Source organism: Scardinius erythrophthalmus, assembly GCF_964197995.2.
Source record: "Scardinius erythrophthalmus genome assembly, chromosome: 2".
NCBI classification, from domain to species: Eukaryota; Metazoa; Chordata; class Actinopteri; order Cypriniformes; family Leuciscidae; genus Scardinius; species Scardinius erythrophthalmus.
The window spans coordinates 61,158,906-61,183,189 of NC_138222.1; the positions used below are offsets into that span (position 1 = coordinate 61,158,906).

At 38.8% G+C, this 24,284-nt stretch overlaps 6 protein-coding genes across 6 annotated transcripts; 5 read left to right on the plus strand and 1 right to left on the minus strand.

The window, feature by feature from the left end:
- Positions 1 to 7,358: 7,358 nt before the first annotated feature.
- Positions 7,359 to 8,513, plus strand: LOC308683178 (histone H1-like; the record flags this gene model as incomplete). Its single annotated transcript, XM_081353495.1, has 1 exon — positions 7,359 to 8,513. Exon 1 carries the CDS (start codon positions 7,887 to 7,889, stop codon positions 8,511 to 8,513), a length of 627 nt encoding a protein of 208 aa, XP_081209621.1. The 5' UTR covers positions 7,359 to 7,886.
- A 719-nt stretch (positions 8,514 to 9,232) lies between these two features.
- On the plus strand, positions 9,233 to 9,619 carry LOC308683204 (histone H2A-like; the record flags this gene model as incomplete). Its single annotated transcript, XM_081353532.1, has 1 exon — positions 9,233 to 9,619. One exon carries the CDS (start codon positions 9,233 to 9,235, stop codon positions 9,617 to 9,619), a length of 387 nt encoding a protein of 128 aa, XP_081209658.1.
- An 834-nt stretch (positions 9,620 to 10,453) lies between these two features.
- LOC308683187 (histone H3.2) lies at positions 10,454 to 10,864 on the plus strand (the record flags this gene model as incomplete). Its single annotated transcript, XM_081353507.1, has 1 exon — positions 10,454 to 10,864. The coding sequence occupies one exon, from the start codon at positions 10,454 to 10,456 to the stop codon at positions 10,862 to 10,864; it is 411 nt and encodes a 136-aa protein (XP_081209633.1).
- Positions 10,865 to 13,964: 3,100 nt separating this feature from the next.
- Positions 13,965 to 14,318, plus strand: LOC308683231 (histone H4). Its single transcript, XM_081353582.1, has one exon. The coding sequence runs from the start codon at positions 13,984 to 13,986 to the stop codon at positions 14,293 to 14,295; it is 312 nt and encodes a 103-aa protein (XP_081209708.1). The 5' UTR covers positions 13,965 to 13,983; the 3' UTR covers positions 14,296 to 14,318.
- Positions 14,319 to 15,484: 1,166 nt separating this feature from the next.
- Positions 15,485 to 15,924, plus strand: LOC308683210 (histone H2B-like). The gene has a single exon (XM_081353546.1). The coding sequence runs from the start codon at positions 15,511 to 15,513 to the stop codon at positions 15,883 to 15,885; it is 375 nt and encodes a 124-aa protein (XP_081209672.1). The 5' UTR covers positions 15,485 to 15,510; the 3' UTR covers positions 15,886 to 15,924.
- Positions 15,925 to 21,208: 5,284 nt separating this feature from the next.
- On the minus strand, positions 21,209 to 23,772 carry LOC308683160 (SLAM family member 8-like). Its single transcript, XM_081353472.1, has 3 exons — positions 23,610 to 23,772; positions 22,587 to 22,898; positions 21,209 to 22,217 (listed from the first exon to the last, which is right to left on the minus strand). Exons 1-3 carry the CDS (start codon positions 23,671 to 23,673, stop codon positions 21,940 to 21,942), a joined length of 654 nt encoding a protein of 217 aa, XP_081209598.1. The 5' UTR covers positions 23,674 to 23,772; the 3' UTR covers positions 21,209 to 21,939.
- Positions 23,773 to 24,284: the final 512 nt, after the last annotated feature.

Sequence of the window (24,284 nt, forward strand, 5' to 3'; positions counted from 1 at the left end):
TTTATTATCCTACTGTAAGCTGAATGCATTTGTGCTGAACATGCCGATATACAAAGCACTGTAATTGAGGTTGTTGCTTTGATTTATCATCTTTCCAAAGATGTTTTGACAGACCTCCATATATCCACTGTATATTAGTGCCTTAGAGTGCTGGAACAACAGAAAAATAACTATTTTCAAATGCATGCGGTTTTTAAGCCATTTCTCATGGGAATTTCTGGACCAACGGCTGTATCATGCACTTTTCCAGAAACTTTTGTGCAATCGCTGTATGTCGAATCCTCAGAGAAAGGCAAAGACCTTGAGCCAAGAGTCAATGAACTGCACAGCACCTGGAGGAATGGCTTTGATTTCGATGCAGCGTGTAAACCTTAGAAAACCGAACCCGGTATAAAAGCTGAACTGATGGTCTTACAAAAAGCTCAGATCTCTTTGTTTGGCTCCAGAGATTCCTCTGACACCAGAGATTCCTCAACTGCTTTAGGCAGAGAAAGAGAGAGAGAGACACATCTGCTCTTTTATACAGAACAAAGGCACCTTGACAGAGTCTTTTGCATAACACTTAAATGGTAGCATGTACAAGATACTGTCTCTGGAGCAGTGATAATCACACACTCTGATAGTACCACTCCAATTGTGCTTTTTTATGATGAATTGCATGTTTAATGCATGAAATGGATGTAGTTGGGGCCCATTATTTGCAAAAAGATGTATTTGATCAATGCAATATTAAACTAGTCTTTATAATATTGCAGTGCTTTGCAAACATTCAGTAACATAAATGTTTAAAATTGCTTATTATATTCTGGACCGACAATAAGGATTGGGCGCCTCCATTGTAAGAGTATCTGATTTTTTTAAGAGTAGGTAATAGAGGAGGTAAAATCTCCTCCACAAACCACACAGTCTGAGGTATATCGTTCAATTCTGTAGCACAAACAGTTAAGTTTAATATGTTAGTTATGGGCATAACTCTAAAGTTGACCAATAAAACGACCTCAGACAACACTATGAACACCAAATACAGACTAGTGGAACATTCCATATAGATATGGATTTGGTTACTGAGCATGTGGTAGTGCGAACAACACTGTGTTATTTATGAGCAACAAATCATATGCAGCTTAGGTCTCAGAGTTATTTAAGGCATTCATCTCAGTTGCAAAACGGTCTCAACAATCACACAGTCACAGGGACTCCTGTGTATGAAAGGGAAGTACAGTCAGTCACCCAAGGGTCTGCAGCAGTAAACAGGCAATCTGAATGGAATGCAACAGTCAGGGATGATTGCTTTGATTCAAAAAATAGTTACAGTTACAATAACAAGAGCAAAAGGACAGTTCACAGATTTACAGCAGAACTACAGGCCAAAAATATCAATATAAGGCTCTAAATAAGGATGAATGCTAAAAGAATCAGAAATATATCTTATGCATTGCAAACTTGTATAATACCCCTTTTCCACCAAGGCAGAGCTGGTGCTGGTTCGGAGCCAGAGCCTAGTTTCAAATCGGTTCTTTGTTTTTCCACCGCCAAAGCACCAGCTCCGAACCAGTAAAACTGGTTCTTAAGTAGCACCAAATCATTGCAGGGTCTAGAACGGAGCCAAGAAAGAACCGCTTGCGTCAGGGGCTGGGGGCGGGGTTACCGTGACCAACAAGACGAATAGAAACTTGTGACCGCCATTTTTAAATAGCAGCTAGTCGAGCTAATAGCAGCTCGATTATAATATTCGTCTATGTAAGTTACGGCGAGCTGCACGAACGCGTTGGATTCCGATGTATTTTTGCAAACCCATGAGCATCCATAGTATTGCAACGTCCGTTATTGTTGATGGCTTGTTCGAGATGCATCGGAGCGGCAAGGACCGATCGGAGCTGCGGGAGTGTTTGGAGAGCATACGACTCCTTGTGCTTTTAGATCGCTATCGCAGTGCTTTGATGTCATGCGGCGATCGATCTGCGAGAAGCCGATGCATCTCGAACAAGCCTGCCGTGTTTGTGTTTGGCGCTACCGCACTAGCGGTTGCTGGGCAACATGAGACGTATACAGTGACGTAAGATCTGGCTCTGTTGTGGCTCTCTAGCCGGTGGAAAGGCAAACCGGTTCTTAGTAAGCTCGTCAGTCGAACCAACTCTGAACCAGCTCTGGCTCTGGCTCTGAACCAGCACCCGGTTCTTGTTGGTGGAAAAGGGGTAACATAGACCTATGGATGCATATATATATATATATATATATATATATATATATATATATATATATATATATATATATATATATATATATATATATATGTGTGTGTGTGTGTGTGTATATATTGTTAAGTAAACATGCAATTTATTCTTTTATTATGCCTCATATACATGGGCTGATATGATATTAATCACCAATGTAGTTTTAGAAATGAAATATGAATGCAATTTATTTTGTATTAATCTGTGATTCTCATATATAAAGTATGTATGTTACTAACTAACTATATAACCTATTAGAATAGAGTGTTGTATAAGAAAAGACACTGTAACTTGTTTTGTAAGAGGTTTTTATTGGAATCTGTTTCATTAAGAGACAATACAAATGGTTTATTAAGAATGAGACGATGCAACTTGTTTTTGTAAAAGTCCTTTTATTGGAAACTGGTTTATTAAGAACAAGACAGTACAACTTGTTTGGTAAAAGCCTTTATTGTGAAATTGTTTTATTAAGAAAGACAATGGAGATGGTTTTGTAAAAGTCTTTTATTTGTGAATCTGGTTTATTAAGAACAGACACTGCAACTTGTTTTTGTAATAAACTTTTTATTGTAATAATGCGTGCAAGAAACGACAATAATGTACTCATGTTAAAACATTTAATCAATAGATAGAAGTAACATTAAGTAGTAAAAAGCATGTAACTTTGCAAAGTAGAAATGGCAAGCATTACCCGTTTGATGAGGAGCATGAGACGCAGGAGAAAGGCAGAGGGTCCAGAGCAGCAAACAAAGGAGAACAAAGGAAAGAGCTTTATATAGAGAGTTTAGAAGGGGGTTTCCAGAACGGAGGACAGTTCAAGACTTCGGATTGGACAGATTGTCTGTAAAGGACTGAACCTGTGCGTAGGGCGTGTGGACTATAAAAAGTATTGTAAAGAATGTCAAAGTTAGACGCTGTTTCACCAAGGATGGCCTCTCCGGTGTTAGATGCCTTGCCATTGCGCCTCATGAAGATGAAAGCTTGTAAATTATTTGGTTTGGATTTGCTTTTATTTTTATTTTATATATAAGTACCTTTTATGTAAACTAGTTAACCTGTATTTAATAAAAAATTACATTTAATTGAAATTAAGAAGCTCGCCTGCCTTAAGTCTCTGTTTTACCAAATATTGAGCTGAGCTAACTAAACCACGGAGCAGTCTTTCGACTGAATTGTAAGTATGGAAATTTATATACTTATTGTTTAGAACGAATTGGACTGACTTTACCTAACCTGAGAATAAACAAAATAAGGTAGAAGGTGTCTATATTTAAGACCCAAACAAGGGGTTAAATTAAGCACCATAAAACAATATATATATATATATATATATATATATATATATATATATATGTGTGTGTGTGTGTGTGTGTGTGTATATATATATATATATATATGAAAATGAGAAATGGAACCACAAGCAGTTTTTTACATGCATGTTAATTTCCTATACAAACACAAATAAGGAAGTGTATTACAGCCTGTTGAGACATTAACTGAGATGTTTCTGAAGATACAGAGAAGGAAAAGCAGGAGAACTGCTAAAATGGAGCAGCGGGACTCTTGAAAGATGTTCATGTCCGGACGTTTAGACGACAGACTGAGGCATCAGAGAAAAACAGAAGAGAGAAAACGACTTCCTCAGTTGATCACGCAGAGTTATTCATCTCTCTCAGTTTGTGCACATCTGTCCACAGCTCTGTGGCTGTTCTGACACTAACAATTGTGTAAAACATTTAACAACACAAGAGACATTTAAGTTTCAATTTTGTATTTATTTATATAGCACATTTAAAAACAGCAAACATGGCTGACCAAAGTGCTGAACAAAACACAAGATAAAGAGACAAGGACAAACCACACATTCATGACAAAAACACACAATTAATTAAAAGCTAAAGAAAAAAAAAAAGTAGGTTTTAAGAAAAAATTAAAAAATAGTTAAATACTGAGCCGATCTGATGTAAACCGGAAGGCTGTTAGCCTAGGGCTGGTGTGGTGAACAATTGAGTCTGATTGAAGAGATGAGTCCCAGGGGGTAATCAAGCTCTCAAATAGCATACCACCCCCGGGGGCCGCCATTGGCTAACAAGCCATCACCTGCTGTTAGCAATCCATTGACTCCCATTCATTTTGGCGTCACTTTGACAGCGAATAACTTTACATCTGAGGCGTTTAAAGACTCCATTTGTCCATTGTTTATTTCTTAATAAACACAACAATGTATAAAAGGCTCCATTACCTTGTATCTTACGTTATGGCCCTGTAGAAGCAGTTTTTGAAAAAGTAGGCTAACGATTGCTTCATAACAACGCGACTCTCTGGAAATTACCATATAGACAGGAGGAGAAGCTCGTAGTCAATCGGGGGGACGTGGAGGCATAAAGTCTGATAAAGTCAAGAGAGCAGCCCATAGAGAATCATAAAGTTGCTCCTTCTTCTAGCTCATGGACAGCTCCTACTCACACTCTCCGTCTCTGCAAGTTTCGGAAGGGAATGATTCAGATTTCTCTTGGCACAGCTCTTAGAAGACAGACGGGGTGCTCACGTCACATCCATGTCGTCAAGCTCAGTTTGAGTCTGTGCAGTACGCTCAGCCATCAGGAAGTGAGTGCTTCTAATGTGCTTCACTTTTCTCCGTTGAAACCTATGGGGTCGCTGTGTCCATTTCTTTTACTGTCTGTGGTCCTACTGAAGAGATAAGTCCGAGCTTAGGACCCAACCAATCCGATTGGTTCAAAGCATGCTTTATGGGTAATCGCTTTAGTGCCTGGTTACAAATCATACAAAATCACTTTATTATAGAAGACTTTTGTACTACGTTATAACGAGTCATTCATGTATTTTAACTTGTCATATACTAGTATTTAATATACTTTAGTATTTAGTATTTAGTATTTAACCGAAGCTATAGTTTGTGAAATTAAACATTTATCGTTGTTAGTGTGTTTTTTTAGTTAGCTTTGATAGTAGCATAGCATACAGCTAAGGTTATCCGATGATCGTGCTAGCTGAGCTTTACCTGAGCTTATACTGCCCTGATACTGCCTTAACGTATTCACAGCAGTTCATAATGCAATTATAATTATGTCATAGATTTTAAATATTAGCTATAGGATATATACAATTTACATATACAATATACAATTTAATTTAATCTTACCTTGCATATAGCAGCGGGATTTAGCATTCTACATAAAGCTACCACATAATAACACTAAAACAGCTCACGTTAAACAGATTTAGATCAGGCATACTAATGGGGTCCTTAGCTCTGACTCATCTCTTTAATAGGACTCATTTGTTCACCACACCAGAGCATCGCTTGAAATGAGGCTATCACGTGACCGGTGGAAAAACGTTTACCTCACTGAAACGTCGGGCTGGGCTCAAATACAAAGCATGTCGATTGTGCTGTCCCATACCCATTTAGTGCAATATTATTATTATATCGGTCATGCCTGTATGAATAGCTTTATTTAACATGGTGTATTGTTGTTATTCTTGAAAAAATATGTAATTGCTGTTGTATTTGTGTTTCTTAACAATGTGCATGTTTGTGTTGTTTTGTAAGAAACACACAAAAAGTGGTGCAATGAAAATTCACATATTCCTAATTTATTGGCCTATAGAGGGTGAAAAGACACAAGTTTGATGTGAGTAAAAATGAAGAACAGAAAGTCTTTATTGTCATTGTATTGTGCAAAATACAATGAAATTAGAAAAACTATATCACTACACACACACACACACCACCATCTTGCTAATTACATATATGCTTATTAAATAGACAAATAAACCTTACAATGACATCCCAATGGACAAAGCATTGAATGACACAGTTGGTGTAGGAATTTTTACTGACCACCAGATGGCGAAGTAGAGTGTTGTGTCAAAAGCACCAACACAGTTTGTTGTAAAAGCCTCACAAAAGCCTTGTTTGGTACATCTCTACTTTCAGGCCAGGCTCAACCCTGCTTCGCTTCAGTGTGTGTTAGAATGCAGCTAGGGTCTAAATATGAGACGGCAAGTTTTAAAGTTGAGACACTCACACACAGATATAACGCATATTTTAAAAACTTTGTTGTATAAAATGTATATTTATTTGCAACAGTTATGTTAACAGCAATAATACTATATTTCTGGTAAGAACAGCTATTCAGCTGATGGACACGCGCTGCGTTGTCATGGGAACATCCCACGTGAAAATAATGAGGAAATTATGTTGTCTTTCATTGCTCCCTTCATCAACATGGCACACAAGTGCCCCGCTCCCTCCAAAGTGCCCAATTCAAGGGCTCTGCCGTCTGCCCTTTTAAGAGAGTAGGGCATTAGGTAAAGCTCACGAGCAATAAGCACGTCCCAGCCGTCCGTCCGTCACTTATTGGGTTCCCCGGAAACATGTCCGTTGTGTTCTGTCCTATTTGCAGCGCGTTTCTGTATTTGGTTGTGTTGTGAACTTTTGCAGCGCGTTTCTGTATTTGGTTGTGTTGTGAGTATTTGGAGCACACATTGTGAAACTGATGAAGATGTTTTCTTAATTTGCGGGTGTTTTTTCTATTTGCATGTGTTTTCCTCAGTTGCAGCGCGTTGAGCTCTCTCGGCCACCATAATAAGAGGTTGAATAAACTTCCACAAAACTGAGACCTGCAGCAAAACAAAATGTTTAAATTGTTTTAACATCATTAAATGTGTTCTGTTATAGTCTGAGCAAATCCGAGTGGAGACCCAGATGCAGTGATTTGGCTGAAACTGTAACAAACCAGACGAGACCAGTTAACTCAACACTAATCAATTATCCTCATCATTTCAGTTCACACCATCATTTAAAAAAGAAAAACGATCTATCTAAATAAATATATCAAACATAATGGCCCATTGTACATACATGACTATGTAGTGGTTAAAAGGAAATTATGACCTGTGTTGTCTCTTGCTTTAGATTAGCAATCATTTTCATTCACATGGTTCCCTAAGAGATGAATGGCGAATCAGTAGACACAAATCCTTTATTACAATTCAAAAATTTATGTCGTGATATGATGCTGGCCCACATCAACGATGTATTTAACGTGTTTAATGAGATGACATATTAATACTCTGCTGACCGAAGACAAGGGCCACAGACAGAGTCGGAGACTCCGGATGATGTTCGTGTGCTTCAAGCTGCCCAAAACAACAGCTGTATGAAAGCCTCCTAACGCTCATCACTGATGCTGATTTCATTAAAGTCTCTTTTAGACTGTTTTCTGAGCACACATATTATGCGTTCAGGCTTTTATCAACTGTTCCATTAAAACTACCCATCAGATTTGAACATGGCTTTCCCCCACGGCTGATGCTCGCCCTGGATTTGGTCTGACGAAGGCAAAAGTAACGTTTCCTCTTCGCGTTTTTGAGTCTCTAATGAAAGCCCAGAACCTCTGCTTGGTGTTCACTTAGTTTTGATTGTGACAAACTAGTTAACAGCTCCAATTTTGCCCCAAATGTAAGAGAAGAAAACACAAGCGTCAGCGAGCAGCAGACACCGAGCGGGGCAGGTTGAGTCTACGAGGTTCTCATGTGTCATTTAAGACCGCAGCGCCGCTCGAGCGCTTTCCATTCATTGCTGAAACCAGACCGAGTTTTACAGATCCGATCAGAGAGAGAGAAATGGCAGAAACCGCCCCAGCCCCCGCTGCTGCCGCCCCGGCTAAATCGCCCAAGAAGAAGTCCGCTGTGAAAGCCAAGAAAGCAGGTCCAGGCGTCGGCGAGCTGATCGTCAAGGCTGTGTCCGCATCCAAGGAGAGGAGCGGTGTGTCCCTCGCCGCCCTGAAGAAAGCGCTCGCTGCCGGTGGATATGATGTGGAGAAGAACAACTCCCGCGTCAAGATCGCCATTAAGAGCCTGGTGACAAAAGGCACTCTGGTTCAGGTCAAAGGGACCGGTGCCTCGGGCTCCTTCAAACTCAACAAGCAGCAAGCCGAGACCAAGAAGAAGCCAGCGAAGAAAGCGGCTCCTAAAGCCAAGAAGCCCGCAGCCAAGAAACCCGCTGCCGCTAAGAAGCCCAAAACTGCAGCAGCGAAGAAGCCCGCCGCTAAGAAATCCCCGAAGAAGGTGAAGAAACCCGCCGCTAAGAAGACGACGAAGAGCCCCAAGAAGGCCAAGAAACCAGCGACTCCTAAGAAAGCAGCCAAGAGCCCAAAAAAGGCAAAGGCGGCAAAACCCAAAACGGCGAAACCTAAAGCAGCAAAACCTAAAGCCGCCAAGCCTAAAAAGGCAGCTCCTAAAAAGAAATAAATCTAACGTTACTGTTTGTTTCTCAACGGCTCTTTTAAGAGCCAACCACTGACTCCGAGTAAAGAGCAAAACTCATGTATTTGAATGATTTAATTCTGGAATCAAACAGCAACTCGGAATTTAGGTTAGGTAAAACTCAAGTACATCATTTTTATTCGTAATAAACTGATTGAAAATGGCCAAAAAGCTTGTTCGATTTCAAAGCAAACAGTCACAGTACGACTAAAGGATGTTGATTAACAGTACAGATTAGAATACACAAACCATTATGCTGGAGAAATGTGGCAATTCAAACAACCCCACAAACAATAATGGCAGTGATAAAATTATAATATTACATTAAGGGTAATAATCTGGTCAATGAAACAGTATCAGATGTTGACTATACAATTGTACAATATACAATGTGAACAAGTATAGTGTGTGAAATGTGTAGCACTTTTGGTAGGGTCAGCGAACAATATCCATTGTACTTATTTGAATTTACTATCAAACATATCGGTGATTTAATCTCTTCTGTCTCTAGTCAATACTTGTGATCATTCCTAAAAGGGGGTTGGGTTTTTGAGGGAAGTTCAGTGATTGGTTTAAAACTTATAACAGTCTAAACCAATGGGCGACTGGCACTCTCGATTAAAGCTAGTATGAGTCATCGCTGATGATCTTCTTTATTCTGTTAACGTTGTCGGAGTGTTGTGTTTTAGTTTTTGATTTTAATAATGAGTGGAAGAGGTAAAACCGGTGGAAAGGCTCGCGCTAAGGCCAAGAGTCGCTCTTCCAGGGCGGGACTGCAGTTCCCCGTCGGCCGTGTTCACAGGCTTCTCCGCAAAGGCAACTATGCCCAGCGCGTCGGTGCCGGAGCTCCGGTGTATTTGGCCGCTGTGCTCGAGTATCTGACCGCTGAGATCCTGGAGTTGGCTGGAAACGCCGCTCGGGACAACAAGAAGACCCGCATCATCCCTCGACACCTGCAGCTGGCGGTGCGCAATGATGAGGAGCTGAACAAGCTTCTGGGTGGCGTGACCATCGCTCAGGGTGGTGTGTTGCCCAACATTCAGGCCGTGCTGCTGCCCAAGAAGACCGAGAAGCCCGCGAAGGCCAAGTAGACTGACCGAAGCTTCTCTTCAAACCAAAGGCTCTTTTAAGAGCCACACAATTTCTCCAAGAAAGAGTGATTTCATTTACCCGGTTTTTATTTGATTTTCTATTAAAGTCCCTTCGATAAAACGAATAATAAAGTTGTTGCAGAATGCACATGAATTGACTAGTTATTGTAATACACAATGCTGACAAAAAAAAACCCACAGGTGGAAGTTTGTTTGTCTGAGATTCCATTATACATGTTTTCAGTGAAGCTTTTATTTAATTTCTTAAAATTTGAATAGAGATACACATGGTCCCCCAATATTTTTTTGAAAATAAAGCGTTTTCTAACTAACCACTACACTTTGTGAGGTTTTAATGAGGGCGTTATGAAAATGTAGTTTTATTGGCATTGCTAAAAACATTTAAGCTGATATATTGATAAAAATAAATGTAAGAAATAGAATGTATATCGTGATGATATAAGTATCACTTGTGTAAGTTTTTTACTACATTATTTCCACAAGTCCAACTGTACCCACTTAGTTTTTAAGACACATTCAAAATCACCTATTTAGTTTTACAAATTTAAAACTGATTTCGCCTCATCTATTTTTGTGGATACAGAGAAAAAGCAAAGTACGTTTGGGCGGGAACCTCAAACTGACGTCACTTGTTTGAAAACAGCAATTGGCCAACTGTCATTTACAGACGCCAGACAATAACCAATCAAATGCATCTGAAGCAAAGCCATCCAATGAGCGCATGGCAGCCCTGGGCTTAAATACGCGCTGTGTTCTAGTGAACTAGTCAATTTTTCGTCTTGTTTACAGTAACTACTGATCTTCTTAGATACAATGGCAAGAACTAAGCAGACCGCTCGTAAGTCCACCGGAGGTAAAGCCCCGAGGAAACAGCTGGCCACTAAAGCCGCCCGTAAGAGCGCACCCGCTACCGGTGGCGTTAAGAAGCCTCATCGCTACAGGCCCGGTACCGTGGCGCTGAGAGAGATTCGCCGTTACCAGAAATCCACTGAACTGCTGATTCGCAAACTGCCTTTCCAGCGCCTGGTGAGAGAAATCGCTCAAGATTTCAAGACTGATCTGCGTTTCCAGAGCTCGGCTGTCATGGCCCTGCAGGAGGCGAGCGAGGCTTATTTGGTGGGTCTGTTTGAGGACACCAACTTGTGCGCCATCCACGCCAAAAGAGTCACCATCATGCCCAAAGACATCCAGCTGGCCCGCCGCATCCGTGGAGAGCGCGCTTAATCCCACAGCTGTCACACAAACCCAAAGGCTCTTTTAAGAGCCACATCATTAACTCAATGAAAGATGATTTCTATATTAAGGTGTTCTGAAAACGGAGCTTCATATGCCACGATGGTTTTATAAAACGCTATTTTTTATGTATTACTTAAATCTAAAGCAAACTTAAGGAAATGAACGGTGTTTTCAGTGTTATGCTACTATAGTTAATACACCATTTGTATGTTTACATGTACGGTCATTAACCCTCATCCTCTCTTTACCTGTAACAAATCCTTCCATCGCTGGTCAAAATGACTGAAGCCCTATAGTTATACAGAATTCAACCCCATTAAACTTATATCATGTATTTTTTATATAATTTGTCTATTTTTAATGCATTAAGGGTTTTTATATATTATATAGTTATTAATATTACTTAACCCTCCTATTACCTTTGGGGTCAATTTGACCCCATTCAGTGTTTAACGTCTCTAAATACATACTTTAAAAAAATTTTTTTGCTTCATATTTAAAGACTTTTTTTAATTTAATGGGGACAACTGGGAAAACATAAAATTAACATGATGATAGGTTTTCAATGTTCTGTACGTACTTTTGTAGCATCGGTGTTCTTTGGGGTCAATTTGACCCCAGGCTCATTTTGCTGTATAAAACATACAAGAAATATCAAATTTTTTGTTGTTCACATTGGTGATTAGGCACAAATCCCACATTTATTTTGGATGATATTGAGGTCATTATAAGTTGAGATTTTATGATCTTCAAAAACCTTCACTCTGCTTTAGGGCCCTAACCTGACATTACCATATAGGCCTACTTGAAGTATTGCGAGAACCACTGATAGTTCACACGATATTGTGGAGGGGGGAATCATAATTCTCACAAGAAATTAGATATTTCCAGTGCCAATTATATATTTCCAGGGAAGGGAAAACATAATTCTTGCAAGAACTTTGATATTTTGTTCCGTGGGGGAGGGGAAAACATAATATAGGGGAGGAGCAAATGTATGAAAGCTTCCACAGAAGCCTTATAAACTATTTCTCTTTGTGCTTTGTGAGCTCTCTCTTTATGCTCTTTCTCAATTGAAAATTACCTCTTAGCAAAGTTTTTTGGGGGTGTTTTTGGGTTCTATACGGACTTGTTCGCCAGCAAGACACCAGTCGACCCGCCCGCAATGCAGGACGACGCCATACCAGCCATCCCGTCAGTGTTGACCAGTGAGGTCAGGCATGCGTTCCAGAACATCCAGAAGGACCGGGCGCCAGGGCTGGACGGAATCGAGGCCGAGCTGCTCAAAGAGGGTGGACCGATGCTTTCGGCAGCATTGGCCAGCCGTTTCAGCCGCTACATGGCGCAGAGAAGAACACCAGATCAATGGAAGATGGCCAAGACAGTGCTGTTGTACAAGAAGGGTGACCGCGAACAGCTGAGGAATTATCGGCCAATCTGGCTCCTGCCGACCGTGTACAAGGTTTTCACCAAGGTGCTGTACAACCGACTAGCCAGGCAGTTGGACGAACAACAGCCACCCGAACAGGCCGGCTTCCGGTCTGGCTACAGCACAATGGACCACATCCACGTGCTGAACCAACTGTTCGAACGCTGCCGGAAGTACAAGATGCCCTTGGTACTGGCCTTCGTAGACTACGAGAAAGCCTTCGACAGCATAGAGATCAATGCCGTACTGCTCGCCCTACAACAACAGGGCATCTCCTACGAGTACGTGGGCCTTTTGCAGGAGCTGAACAGCGGATGCGCCACCAACATCACCCTGTTCGACCGGACACTTCCCACTTGAATGACAGGGTACAGCTGTGGCCAAATTTGAAATTTTTGCTGCTTCAGTTGTTATGATGTTGATTCACATTTTTCTAGATTATTGTGCAGAGTGATCAGAGGCATTTTACATAATTTCAAAAAGCTTTATCACAAAACCCCACATTTCACTGTTTTTGTCATTGGCACCAAATTACCAGCTAACATCATTTTACTAATCATATCATCAGCACATAATTGCTATAAGGAAGGAAGAAGTGTTCTTCATTGTGTTCTTCTGTTAGCAATGGTTTCCTCCAAAGAAAGATGGAGGATCATCTTTGCATCAAAATGGCCTCCATTTACCAGATCATCAAGAGCTTCAAGAATAGAGATTCGGCTGCAGTGAAGAAGGCTTTAGGATGTCCCAGAGTGTCTAGCAAGTACCAGGAACTTCTCCTCCTGAGGAATCAGCTAGGGAATCGTGTCACCACCAGTGCAGAACTGCTCAATATTGGCAGCAGGTGGGTGTGAGAGCATCTGCACACACAGCGAGGACAGGACTTTTGGACAACGACCTGGTGTCAAGAAGGGCAGCAAAGAAACCACTTCTCTCCAATAAAAACATCAAATATTGTCTGAAATTCTGCAGGAAGTACAAGAATTGGACAGCAGAAGACTTAAGTTAATGTATCTGATTAGAACATCTGGAAAATCGATTGTCCAGAGAAGAAAAGGTGAATGCTACCATGAGTCCTGTGTCGTGCCAACAGTGAGGCATCCTGAGACTATCAATGGGAGTGTCATATTGACCCCAAACCCATCCTTGATAAAAATATATTGTATAATATAATAAATAAAAATCTATTAAAACACCAAAAATATATATAATTTTTTAATTTTAGATAAATCAGTGACATTTTATAGTGATTTGCTAATTTGTCCATAGTCGTGCAATAGGTATTCTGGATGTAAAAGGGGTGGGGGTGGGGATGGGGGGGTTGGTGGTGTTTTATTTAAAGGGCTATTTAAGTAGTCAACAAAGAAACATAAAGTACCTGACTTAAACCTTTGGGGAAAAAATCAAATTGTGGGGTTTTAAATTGCTGGGGTCAAATTGACCCCAGTGGGTAAAAGATGTTGGTAGATTTGAGGGTAACAGGAGGGTTTTAAATTCTACTTATTTCCACTAATATAAGGCATCAAAAGACTGACCTCGACTTGGTAATGCGTAACTGGTGACGTTTAATAGAACCGCCCATAAATGTGGTTTCAACTAGGTCCGCTAGCTGACTATAACCTCCTCTTCCCCAGTGGTTATACTATCATCTGCTGTTGTGGATTGAAGATTATCTACAGTCATGTCTGGAAGAGGAAAAGGCGGTAAGGGACTCGGGAAAGGAGGCGCTAAGCGTCACCGAAAGGTTCTTCGCGATAATATCCAGGGAATCACTAAACCCGCTATTCGTCGTCTTGCTCGTCGTGGCGGCGTCAAGCGTATTTCTGGCCTGATCTATGAAGAGACTCGCGGTGTGTTGAAGGTGTTTCTGGAGAACGTCATTCGTGATGCTGTGACTTACACTGAACACGCCAAGAGAAAGACCGTCACCGCCATGGATGTTGTGTACGCGCTGAAGCGACAGGGACGCACTCTGTACGGGTTCGGGGGTTAAGAGATCCACGAAGAAGAAAACCCAACGGCTCTTTTAAGAGCCACCCATATTTACACACAAACAACAAGTTTCTATTAGATGCTGAAATTGTTTTTTTTTTTTTTTTTTTTTTTTTTTTGTAATAAAGTAAATTCATGATTGTGATCGATTGCCTTAAATGTTTTCTTAAACAAGTAAAAAATAATTAACTTAATATTTTTTACTGTTACTCAAACGAGTGTGCTTCGCAGTTAAACTTGTTTTAAAGAGTTTTGGGTGTTCGTGTTGTGCAATAATTTGTAATGTACTTCACTAACGCTTGTTCTTACATTTGTATTCATGTCTATAAAAGTACATTATATTTTTTTATTCTCTACTGTAGTGGACATTATACATCTCTGACAATACATAGGTCCTGTAAAGAGCACATTCAGGGCTTTCCAGAGATACCAAATGTTTTGAAGATATTTCACCATGAAAACAACTTCTGCTTGGTCTTTAAACGTGACTGGCATTAATTTAGTGATATAGTTTAGCACTCTTATGTAAATATATTTTATATTATTTAAATAAGACTCGTTTTCAAATTGTCATAAATCAACATCTCGTGAAAATATATGGGGTTTTGGGAGACGAATGTGAATAGGGAAGGACATTATAGGCTATATATCAATATTCCTATGAAATATTATATATTATTATGAAAATGTTGATAAATTAATAAACAATGCAATGACATGGAAAAATACCTAATAATAAAAATAAAATAAAACCTTTTTCTGGATCTCAATATGCTATCTTTCAAAGATTTCACAGTATTATGAAATTATAGTGAATTCATGGAATTTACATCGAGTATTAATACATTGTGCTGTTTCTGCTTCTAAATAAACGTTAAAATAATATAGAATCCTCTGCAAACATCGTTAAAAAATAGAAATTATTTACAATGTTTCACTTATTCATTCGGAAAAAAATGCGGGAAAATGAAACAAAGGAATGGAGTCGATGTGGGGGTGGTGTTTATAGATGGGCGTGATTAATATTTTAAAGCTTCTGATTGGTCTGCCTACAAGTCAGTGAATGTGTAATATGGCCAATGAGGTCATTATATGGGTTGAAGACTCACAATCAGAGCCTCGTTCTTCCCTTTGTAAATTAGCATAGAGCAGTGCATAAAGCCCGCCTGCAGTGATTCAGCTTTATTGTGCTTTGAGTTTCTCTGACTGAATCATCATGCCTGAACCAGCGAAGTCCGCACCCAAGAAGGGCTCGAAGAAGGCCGTCACTAAAACCGCCGGCAAGGGCGGAAAGAAGCGCAGAAAGTCCAGGAAGGAGAGCTACGCGATCTACGTGTACAAAGTCCTGAAGCAGGTTCATCCCGACACCGGGATCTCCTCCAAGGCGATGGGAATCATGAACTCTTTCGTCAACGACATCTTCGAGCGCATCGCCGGTGAAGCGTCTCGTCTCGCTCACTACAACAAGCGCTCCACCATCACATCTCGAGAGATCCAGACCGCCGTGCGTCTGCTGCTGCCCGGAGAGCTGGCCAAACACGCCGTGTCTGAGGGCACAAAGGCTGTGACCAAATACACCAGCTCCAAGTAGAGGAGTCCGCTCAACACACAACACAAAGGCTCTTTTAAGAGCCACACATATTGTCTGTGAAAGAGCTTTGGTCATACACTGTTTTCTCATACCAAAGTAAAAGCTATTATCCGTGTTTATGCTGTTAAGCATCAGATTTAGAAGATGAACAGTGATCAGACTAACTCTTTAACATCAGATTGAAGTTTCTTCCTCTGTTACGGCGTACTGACTTTGGTCTTCAGCAGATGAAGACTGAAATACACACAAAAAAATGATTGCTTCAGTGAAGAGAGAGAGAGAGATCAGACAGAAATTTTACCTCTCGCTCTGTAACACTTGTAAAGCAGCACAACTGTCGCTAGCAGATACGGAGAAGCGGCCAGAAGAAAACAGGATTTTGAGGACAGAAATCTGACCTGAAAAACGGAAACAAAACCTTCATATTGTTCAAACCTTTTTGAATTTCTTTCTTGTGTGGAAAATAAAAGATATTTTGAGTGTGACAGCATTTGGGTCATTCTATGAAAATGTCAATTTTTCTGTCCCTAGCCTTTACAGAAATATTACACTTAAAAAACACTTTAGGGTTACAATTTATTTACATTTTAAAATAAAACAATATGTTATTTGAACAATTACACCTTCTTGAGCCATCAGTGTGGCAATATTTGATTTTTATTAATTATTTAGAATTCTAAGCTCCACAGAAGTGCTCGTCCACACAGTCATGTACAGAGAGAAAATCCTTTATTTTGAGGTCAATAACAGATTTTACACCATTTAAAATACAATAATGTATACGTAACTATCAAATATATTATGTAAATGATATATATAAAAAAAAATGCAGAATAAATATTATAAAATTTGTAATGAAAGTACTGGTCCCCTGGAGTTGTGTCACTGGTGTTACCGTTAAACAAAAATCTCTTATTTTGAAATAAAAATCACACTGATGACATCACTCGACTTCCTTCTTCCAGTTCCTGAATATCTATGAAGAAAAGCCCATGGTAGATCCACTGTCTCTTTTCAGTTAGCAGAAATCTTCTCATTTATCTCATGATTTCATATGAAGCTTTTAGTTGAAGTCACTGGTATGACCTACTTTATAAAGTAAATGTTAGGTAATTGTAAAAAAAATGAGAATACAAATGGATTAAACTACTTAATTTAGTTAGTATACTCTGATTGACAACATGTGGTTTGTTACCTTGCAGTAGCCATTTTGTAAATGAATTTTTCATGAAAATTGTCACTGGTGTTACTGTCACTGGTGTCACCTTTCTTATGGGTAACACCAGTAACAAGTGATAGGGTTGGGAGCAGGCTTCACTCTATGTTTTTTTAGATTTTCAGAGTGCTGGCCTTATATAACACATATGAAACAAAGTAAAGAGGCCGCACTATGCATATAAAACGTTTATTTTGCACAAACGCGTTTCGGCGTGTGCCTTCTTCAGTGTGCAATCAGGAAAGCTTGTGACCAATCTTAAATACCCACACCCATTGTCATTGACACACCCATCGTCGTCATCATCATCAAATAATAATATTATAGTGATACCGGGACCAATGGTGTCAAGCGAGAGGCTTGGCATATTTTTAATTTGAACACTTGCATCCCGCACGGGATGAATGAAGATCTGACACTAAGCTGCTTCCTATAAATGCAGGTTAACACCACATGTGAATGTGTATTGAATGTGTTAAAATTCTTTATGTATTATGTGTATTATGTTGCAGTATATAGCGACACCATTGGTCCACAATAAATCACCAGGCTGTGATGGCCTGACCTCTGAGATGTATAAATGTTTCTCTGAGTCACTAGGTAAATTTCTTCTGGCTGTCTTCAAAGAATCTCTTGACAGAGGGTGTCATAACACTTATTCCAAAACCTCACAAAGACTCTCTATTAATTGAAAATTTGCGTCCCATTACATTGCTAAATAATGACTATAAGATTCTAGCTTCTATTTTAGCAAAACATCTCAAATCTAAATGACACACTTTAATTGATGAATGCCAATCTGGTTTCATGAAAGATCTTCATAGCCAATAACATTCGCTTAGTTTTGGATCTGATTGAATACAAAGACTTTCTAGATGATAAACACCTTATTTTATTCTTAGACTTTCAAAAAGCCTTTGACATGGTAAGCCACAAATTTATTTTTGACACTTAAAACTTTTTTAATTTTGGTAAGAATTTTATTAATGCTGTAAAAACTCTGTACATGGGAGGAAACAGTTGTGTTAAATTGGCTAATGGAACCTCATCCAGATTTTACATTAACAAAGGTATCTGCCAAGGCTGCCCCACCTCGCCTCTTCTATTGTTGATTGTGGCTCAAATTCTCTGTGATTTATTTCACAAGAGTTCATTCAAAGGAATTGCATTAAATGAAAGAGAAATAAAAATCTCACAGCTGGCTGATGACACAACCCTGTTTCTAAAAAATGAATCCCAAATAGGAGTTGCACTAAATGTTGTAAACCAATTTTCTGAAAGCTCAGGCTTGAATCTAAATCTTTCAAAATGTGAGCTGTTTTCTCTTAAAAATAAGCATTTGGGTCAAATATGTGGCATAAATATAAATAATTTAGTAACTTATCTTGGAATAAAAATCAGTCATAATCACAAGTTGATGACAGAGAGTATAATATCTCATTACTACACAACTCTATTAATAAAACGTTTGACTCTTGGCTTGCAAGAGATATATCTACGTATAGCAGGGTTCTTCTTTCTAAAGCAGAAGGTCTCTCACGAGCAGCATATTTATTTACATCAATAGAAATACCTAAGTTACAATGTGCCAATCTAGACAAACTATTATATAAATTTATATGGAGGAAGAAGCCCCATAAAATCAGGAAAAACTTCTTGACTAATAAAATTGAGGACGGGGGTTATCGGTAATTGACTTCTCACTTTTCAATGAGATATTAAAAATCAACTAGATTAAAAGATTTTTGAAAAATCCAAACAGTTTGTGGAACATTGTGCCAAACTTTATCTTTGAAAAACTTGGTAAAATCACATTCTTACTTCAATGCCCATCCATCAACAGACTGCCAGTCAAACTGTCAAACTTCCATAAACAGGCTCTAACTTGTAACAACAAACAAACTGGCCGTTGGATTTAGAATTTTATGAAAAATAACTGTCATGTTCACATTACCCCAACAGACACCAACAAACACTTATTGAACATATTCAGTCGGGTGAAAACAAACTCTGACTAACGACAACAGATGCTGAACATGTTAGTCTGTGCAGTGTGAATTGGCCTTAACCCCTCTTCCAGAAGCAGCTATAGTCTTCCCAGCAGGAATGGGTAGTTCGAGACACAGTGTCGACACACGTCTCGAGTTTTCGACGCACTGGTGCATCGAAACAGTGTTCCGGAGCATCGCTTGAAATGAGGCGTGACCAGTGGTAATAAAGCTTCGTTACCTCACTGACACGTCACGCTGGGCTCAAATAAAAGCGTGTCGATTGTGCTGTCCCATACCAACTATATCCATTTAGTGCAATATTATAATTATATCGGTCAAGCCATATAGCTTTTTTTAATGTGGTGTATCGTTGTTATTCTTGAATAAAATATGTAATTGCTTTTAATATTTGTGTTTCTTAACAATGTTCATGTTTGTGTTGTTTTGTAAGGAACACACTGGTAAAAAAAACTCGTAAAATGAAAAATCACATATTCCTAATTTATTGGCCTAGAGGGTGAAAAGACACAAGTTTGATGCGAGTAAAAATTAAGAACAGAAAGTCGTTATTGTCATTGTATTGTGCAAAATACAATGAAATTAGAAAAACTCTATCACTACACACACACACACACACACACACACACCGCCATCTTGCTAATGACATATATGCTTATTAAATGGACAAATAAACGTTACAATGACATCCCAATGAACAAAGCATTGAATGACACAGTTGGTGTAGGACTTTTTACTGACCACCAGATGGCGAAGAAGAGCGTTGTGCCAAAAGCACCAACACAGTTTGTTGTAAAAGCCTCACAAAAGCCTCGTCTGGCACATCGCTACTTTCAGGCCAAACTCAACCCTGCTTAGCTTCAGTGTGTGTGTGTGTGTGTGTGTGTGAAAAAGCTTCAGGTCGATCGTTGCTGGCTTGGGATTGCTGCCTCAGGCATCCTGTCTGGCTTTCCAGGTATAGATCATCATGGGTGTCTTTTACATGTTGTTCGTTGGCATTTAGTTGCTCATCTCCACTATGTTGTGCACAAAAGCACATCCTATAGGAATAATTGACAGGCCACACCCGATGGCAATGCGGCCATGACACGAAGCGGATCCGTTGTTTTGATCACCATTCAGTGTTTGTGTTCACACTACAGAGTTAAAATAACACTGAAGCACTGCTGGAGTTAATTAAAGTATTCAGTGATGATTGGCCATTAGTGGCACCTGATTTTAATGATTAAAATCACTAAAGAAAAGAGGAACAAACATTTGAAGTCACCATTATGTTGATCAGTGTGTCCAGCAGTTGGGCTCTTGATTTCTTATGCAAGTCTTTTCTTTGACTATTTTAACTGACTTTACTGTGTCAAATCAGGTGACATCATCATGAAGTGGTCTGATGCACTGATCAGAAGTGTGCTTTATCATTAATACATTTCAATATAGGCGTGGCGAGATGAAGCCTCATGACGTATTGAAGCTTTTCAGCCAAGTGGTTCACAAAAGGGTTTGTTTCTCGAGGCTTTATTTGCTCACACCACCTGGTGGTCAAAGAGTGTAAAACAAGCAGATCCATTACAGATGGCCTGATGTGATCATTGACACACTGTATTTTGCACCAGTTGAGGCTTAGAAATAACGGTGAAGAAAACACAGATTTAAAAAAACAAAGTAAATTCTATATTAGTATTCCCTTTAAACTTGTAGAAATTAAAGTGTAAATATCAACGTTATAAAATGAAGTTAAACCTACTCAACTTTCTGATGCTGGTGTTCCCATCATGCACTGGGGCATGGATGATTAATAAGTATTGAGGTCTCGTTGTTCGGGTGGTTACCACATTATTAATATAGTGTAGATGTGTTGTCTAATATCTACGTTGTTATTTACTTAGACGTTTCTAAATAAAGCATACACTTTAAATGCATGGCAAAATTAAATGTTTTAAAGAGTACTGCAAAGTAAAAGTAGAAATTATTAAACAAATTCTAACTAGTCTAGTTAAAGTTACTTATTTTCTTTGTTAATTGTACTTAACTTGGTTAAGTAGATTTTCTTAATTCCATGTGTGAAATTTGGGCTACTTTAAATAATCTGCATGCAACTTGTAAAAGGAAAAAATAAAGTTTACTTTTTTTCAGTGTGTGACATTATAGTGACATCCAGCATTTAATGTGACAATCAGATATTCTGAAGAATGAAGAAAACATATTGTGAGCGTAAGATATTATCCACAGTGTTATTCACTCTCACAGACATCCACACTCATGAAGCTCATGAAACAATGGTGACATGCTTCATACTGCAGTGCATGATGGGTACCAGCAAAATCCACTCATGACTCCCAGCATGCATTGCAGCATGACTAAATTATGCATTTGTATTCTATTACTATTTAGATTTGAAAATGTTCATATTTCCATTGTTGAGGTTTGTATGATGAGTGTGTCTCAATTTTTACACGAGACGTTGTAGCATTTTTCAAAGATCTCACACAAATATCTTCATTTTCCTTTATTTATTAATGCTTCAGCTTCATAATTATGAATACTTAAATACTCTTTAAACCCAAAATGTCTGAGTCAACAGTATAAAATACCTTTTTTAATAAACTGTGAAGGGTGTAACATCCAGGTTTTAATACATTTTATGTACAAATCATGATGAAAAAATAGGCTAACGAGATCATTTTAGGGTAATGTAACCAATATACACACATAACCTTGCCATTCTAAGGGTGTCAAAAATAGGTGGCCTGTTTTTGTAGTGGTCTTTATTTATTTTAAAATATAACATTTTTAATTGTATAATCCTTATTAATACTTGAGAATTTAAATATTCTACATTTTTACACAGAATCTTGAAACCTTCCCTGTGCACACTACAGTCTGGATCGTGTTCTTGATGCTGACGGTGTTGTTGGCGGTGCAGGTGAGTGTAGCGCTCTCTGCTGGATGGAGGCTGATGTTCAGGTTCTGTCCAGTCTTGACCAGATCTCCACTCCAGCTGTAGGAGGGATTCGGATCACCGGACGCCAGACACCGAAGATGAAACTCACACATGTTTTTTGACTCGCGCCAGGAATTATTGAACTCAATCTGTACATCTCTGATGAGATCTGGAGGAGAATAATATACTAAAGTCAATTATATTTACATTTTGAAAATAAAGATTATTTTTGGTGTCTATGTTTCCATAAAGAACCTTTCACATCCATTGAACCTTAATTGTACAAAAGGTTTTGTTTTGGGGGTTTTTATAATGGAAAATAGTTCTTTACACTAGAACTGTTCACTGGAAGATCTTCTCTGACATCACTGCAAAAATTCGCTTTTTGAATCATTATTTTTAAAGATGTTCGGTTTCCTTCATAAAGGAACTATTTAACTTCAGGTAAATTATAGACTTATTTTTAACTCCAGTTATTGAATGTTTATGTGTGTTTACATTAACAGCATTGACAGGATGAATATCAAGTTAAACTCACCATGAACATGCAGCTCAATCACTTTTGTTGGAAGTTGACCAGATTTTCCTTCTGCAACAATAGAGAAGCTTCCAGAATCCTGGAGTTTCAGGTCTTCTATTGTTATACTAATATTGTCCTTATTCATCTTTAACCTTTCATGAAATAATTGAGGATTCACCCGTTTGATCTGATCTTTGTAATACTCAGCGAATTCAGTTCCATTATATTTCCACAGCACTTCAAGACCTTCTTTTGTATAATCAGCAATTAAATCCAGTGAGTCTCCGACAGCTTTGTGCTGGACCTGAACATCTGGATCAGCTTGTGACACTACAACACACAACAAACAACTCTGGTTACAAATCATCACAAAATCATGCCATATTTTTCACATTCAACATAACATTAATTAGTTTGGCGACAACATCATCAGAACCAATAAGAAAAAGGGAACAGAGATGGCAAATATGAAATAAACCATCAAAAGAAGCTCACGGCATTTGAGGTGAGGGTTTATCATCACAGACCATCTCACACTTCTCATTCACTCTTATCTTCTTAAGAACAGAAAAAGAAAACAGAAAAATAATAACTTTATTCCCTCAAGATTTCTGAATTTCAGACTCTAGCTCATGGCCTGTAATGGTTTGTACTGTATATGTGCACAGTGACTCGTGATCTCTGGCTGTATTTTCGGCTCTTCGCCCCTGTGTCCATCTGCGCTTTACAAAGTGTTTCACATCCCCTCCTCCACTGCACTCTTGCTTACATATTCTTCCATAGCACTGAATACAAGTGAAATTAAAACCCTGAAATAACATACATTTTGTAACATACAATGCTGGTTGCAACAGAATAACGATTGGTTACATTTGGCCACTTTCTCTAAAGATATAAGGCTTGAGGTTTCCTGAGCTGAACTCTGTATAAATGTAACCAAGAGCAGTTTTTCAGATGCATATCCGTACACACCAAACACAAATAAGGAAGTGTCTTACAGCCTGTTGAGACATTAACTGAGATGTTTCTGAAGATACTCACCCTGGAGAAGGAAAAGCAGGAGAACTGCTAAAATGGAGCAGCGGGACTCTTGAAAGATGTTCATGTCCGGACGTTTAGACGACAGACTGAGGCATCAGAGAAAAACAGAAGAGAGAAAACGACTTCCTCAGTTGTTCACGCTGAGTTGGGCTATTTATGTCTCTCAGTTTGTGCACATTTGTCCACAGCTCTGTGGCTGTTCTGACACTAATAATTGTGTAAAACATTTAAAGGAACACTCCACCGTTTTTTGAAATAGGGCTTATTCACCGTCTTTCCAACATTTAGATAGGTGGGCAAACGCATTTTTGTCCCAATGCATGCATTGTTTTAGTTTGGCAACGCCAGCGCTAACTTAGCTTAGCATAATGAATGGAATCCTTTGTTGCCAGCTAGCATGTCATGAGTAAAAGTGATAAAAAAACCCCCCAACTAATTACTTATTGTGGCCTGCATATTCACAACGAGTACAAATAGCAATGAAGATTAACACTAGGTGATTTCCAGATATTGTCTTGGGACTATATTATGGAGCTATTCTTGTGCCAATAAAAATGAACGTAGCTTTTCAAGAAACTAATGAAAATATAAATTGAAACTAAATAAATTATCTCTAAAACTGAAAAAGAACAAATCGCAGGCAAATTTTTTGACTTCGTTTTTAATACACTGCAA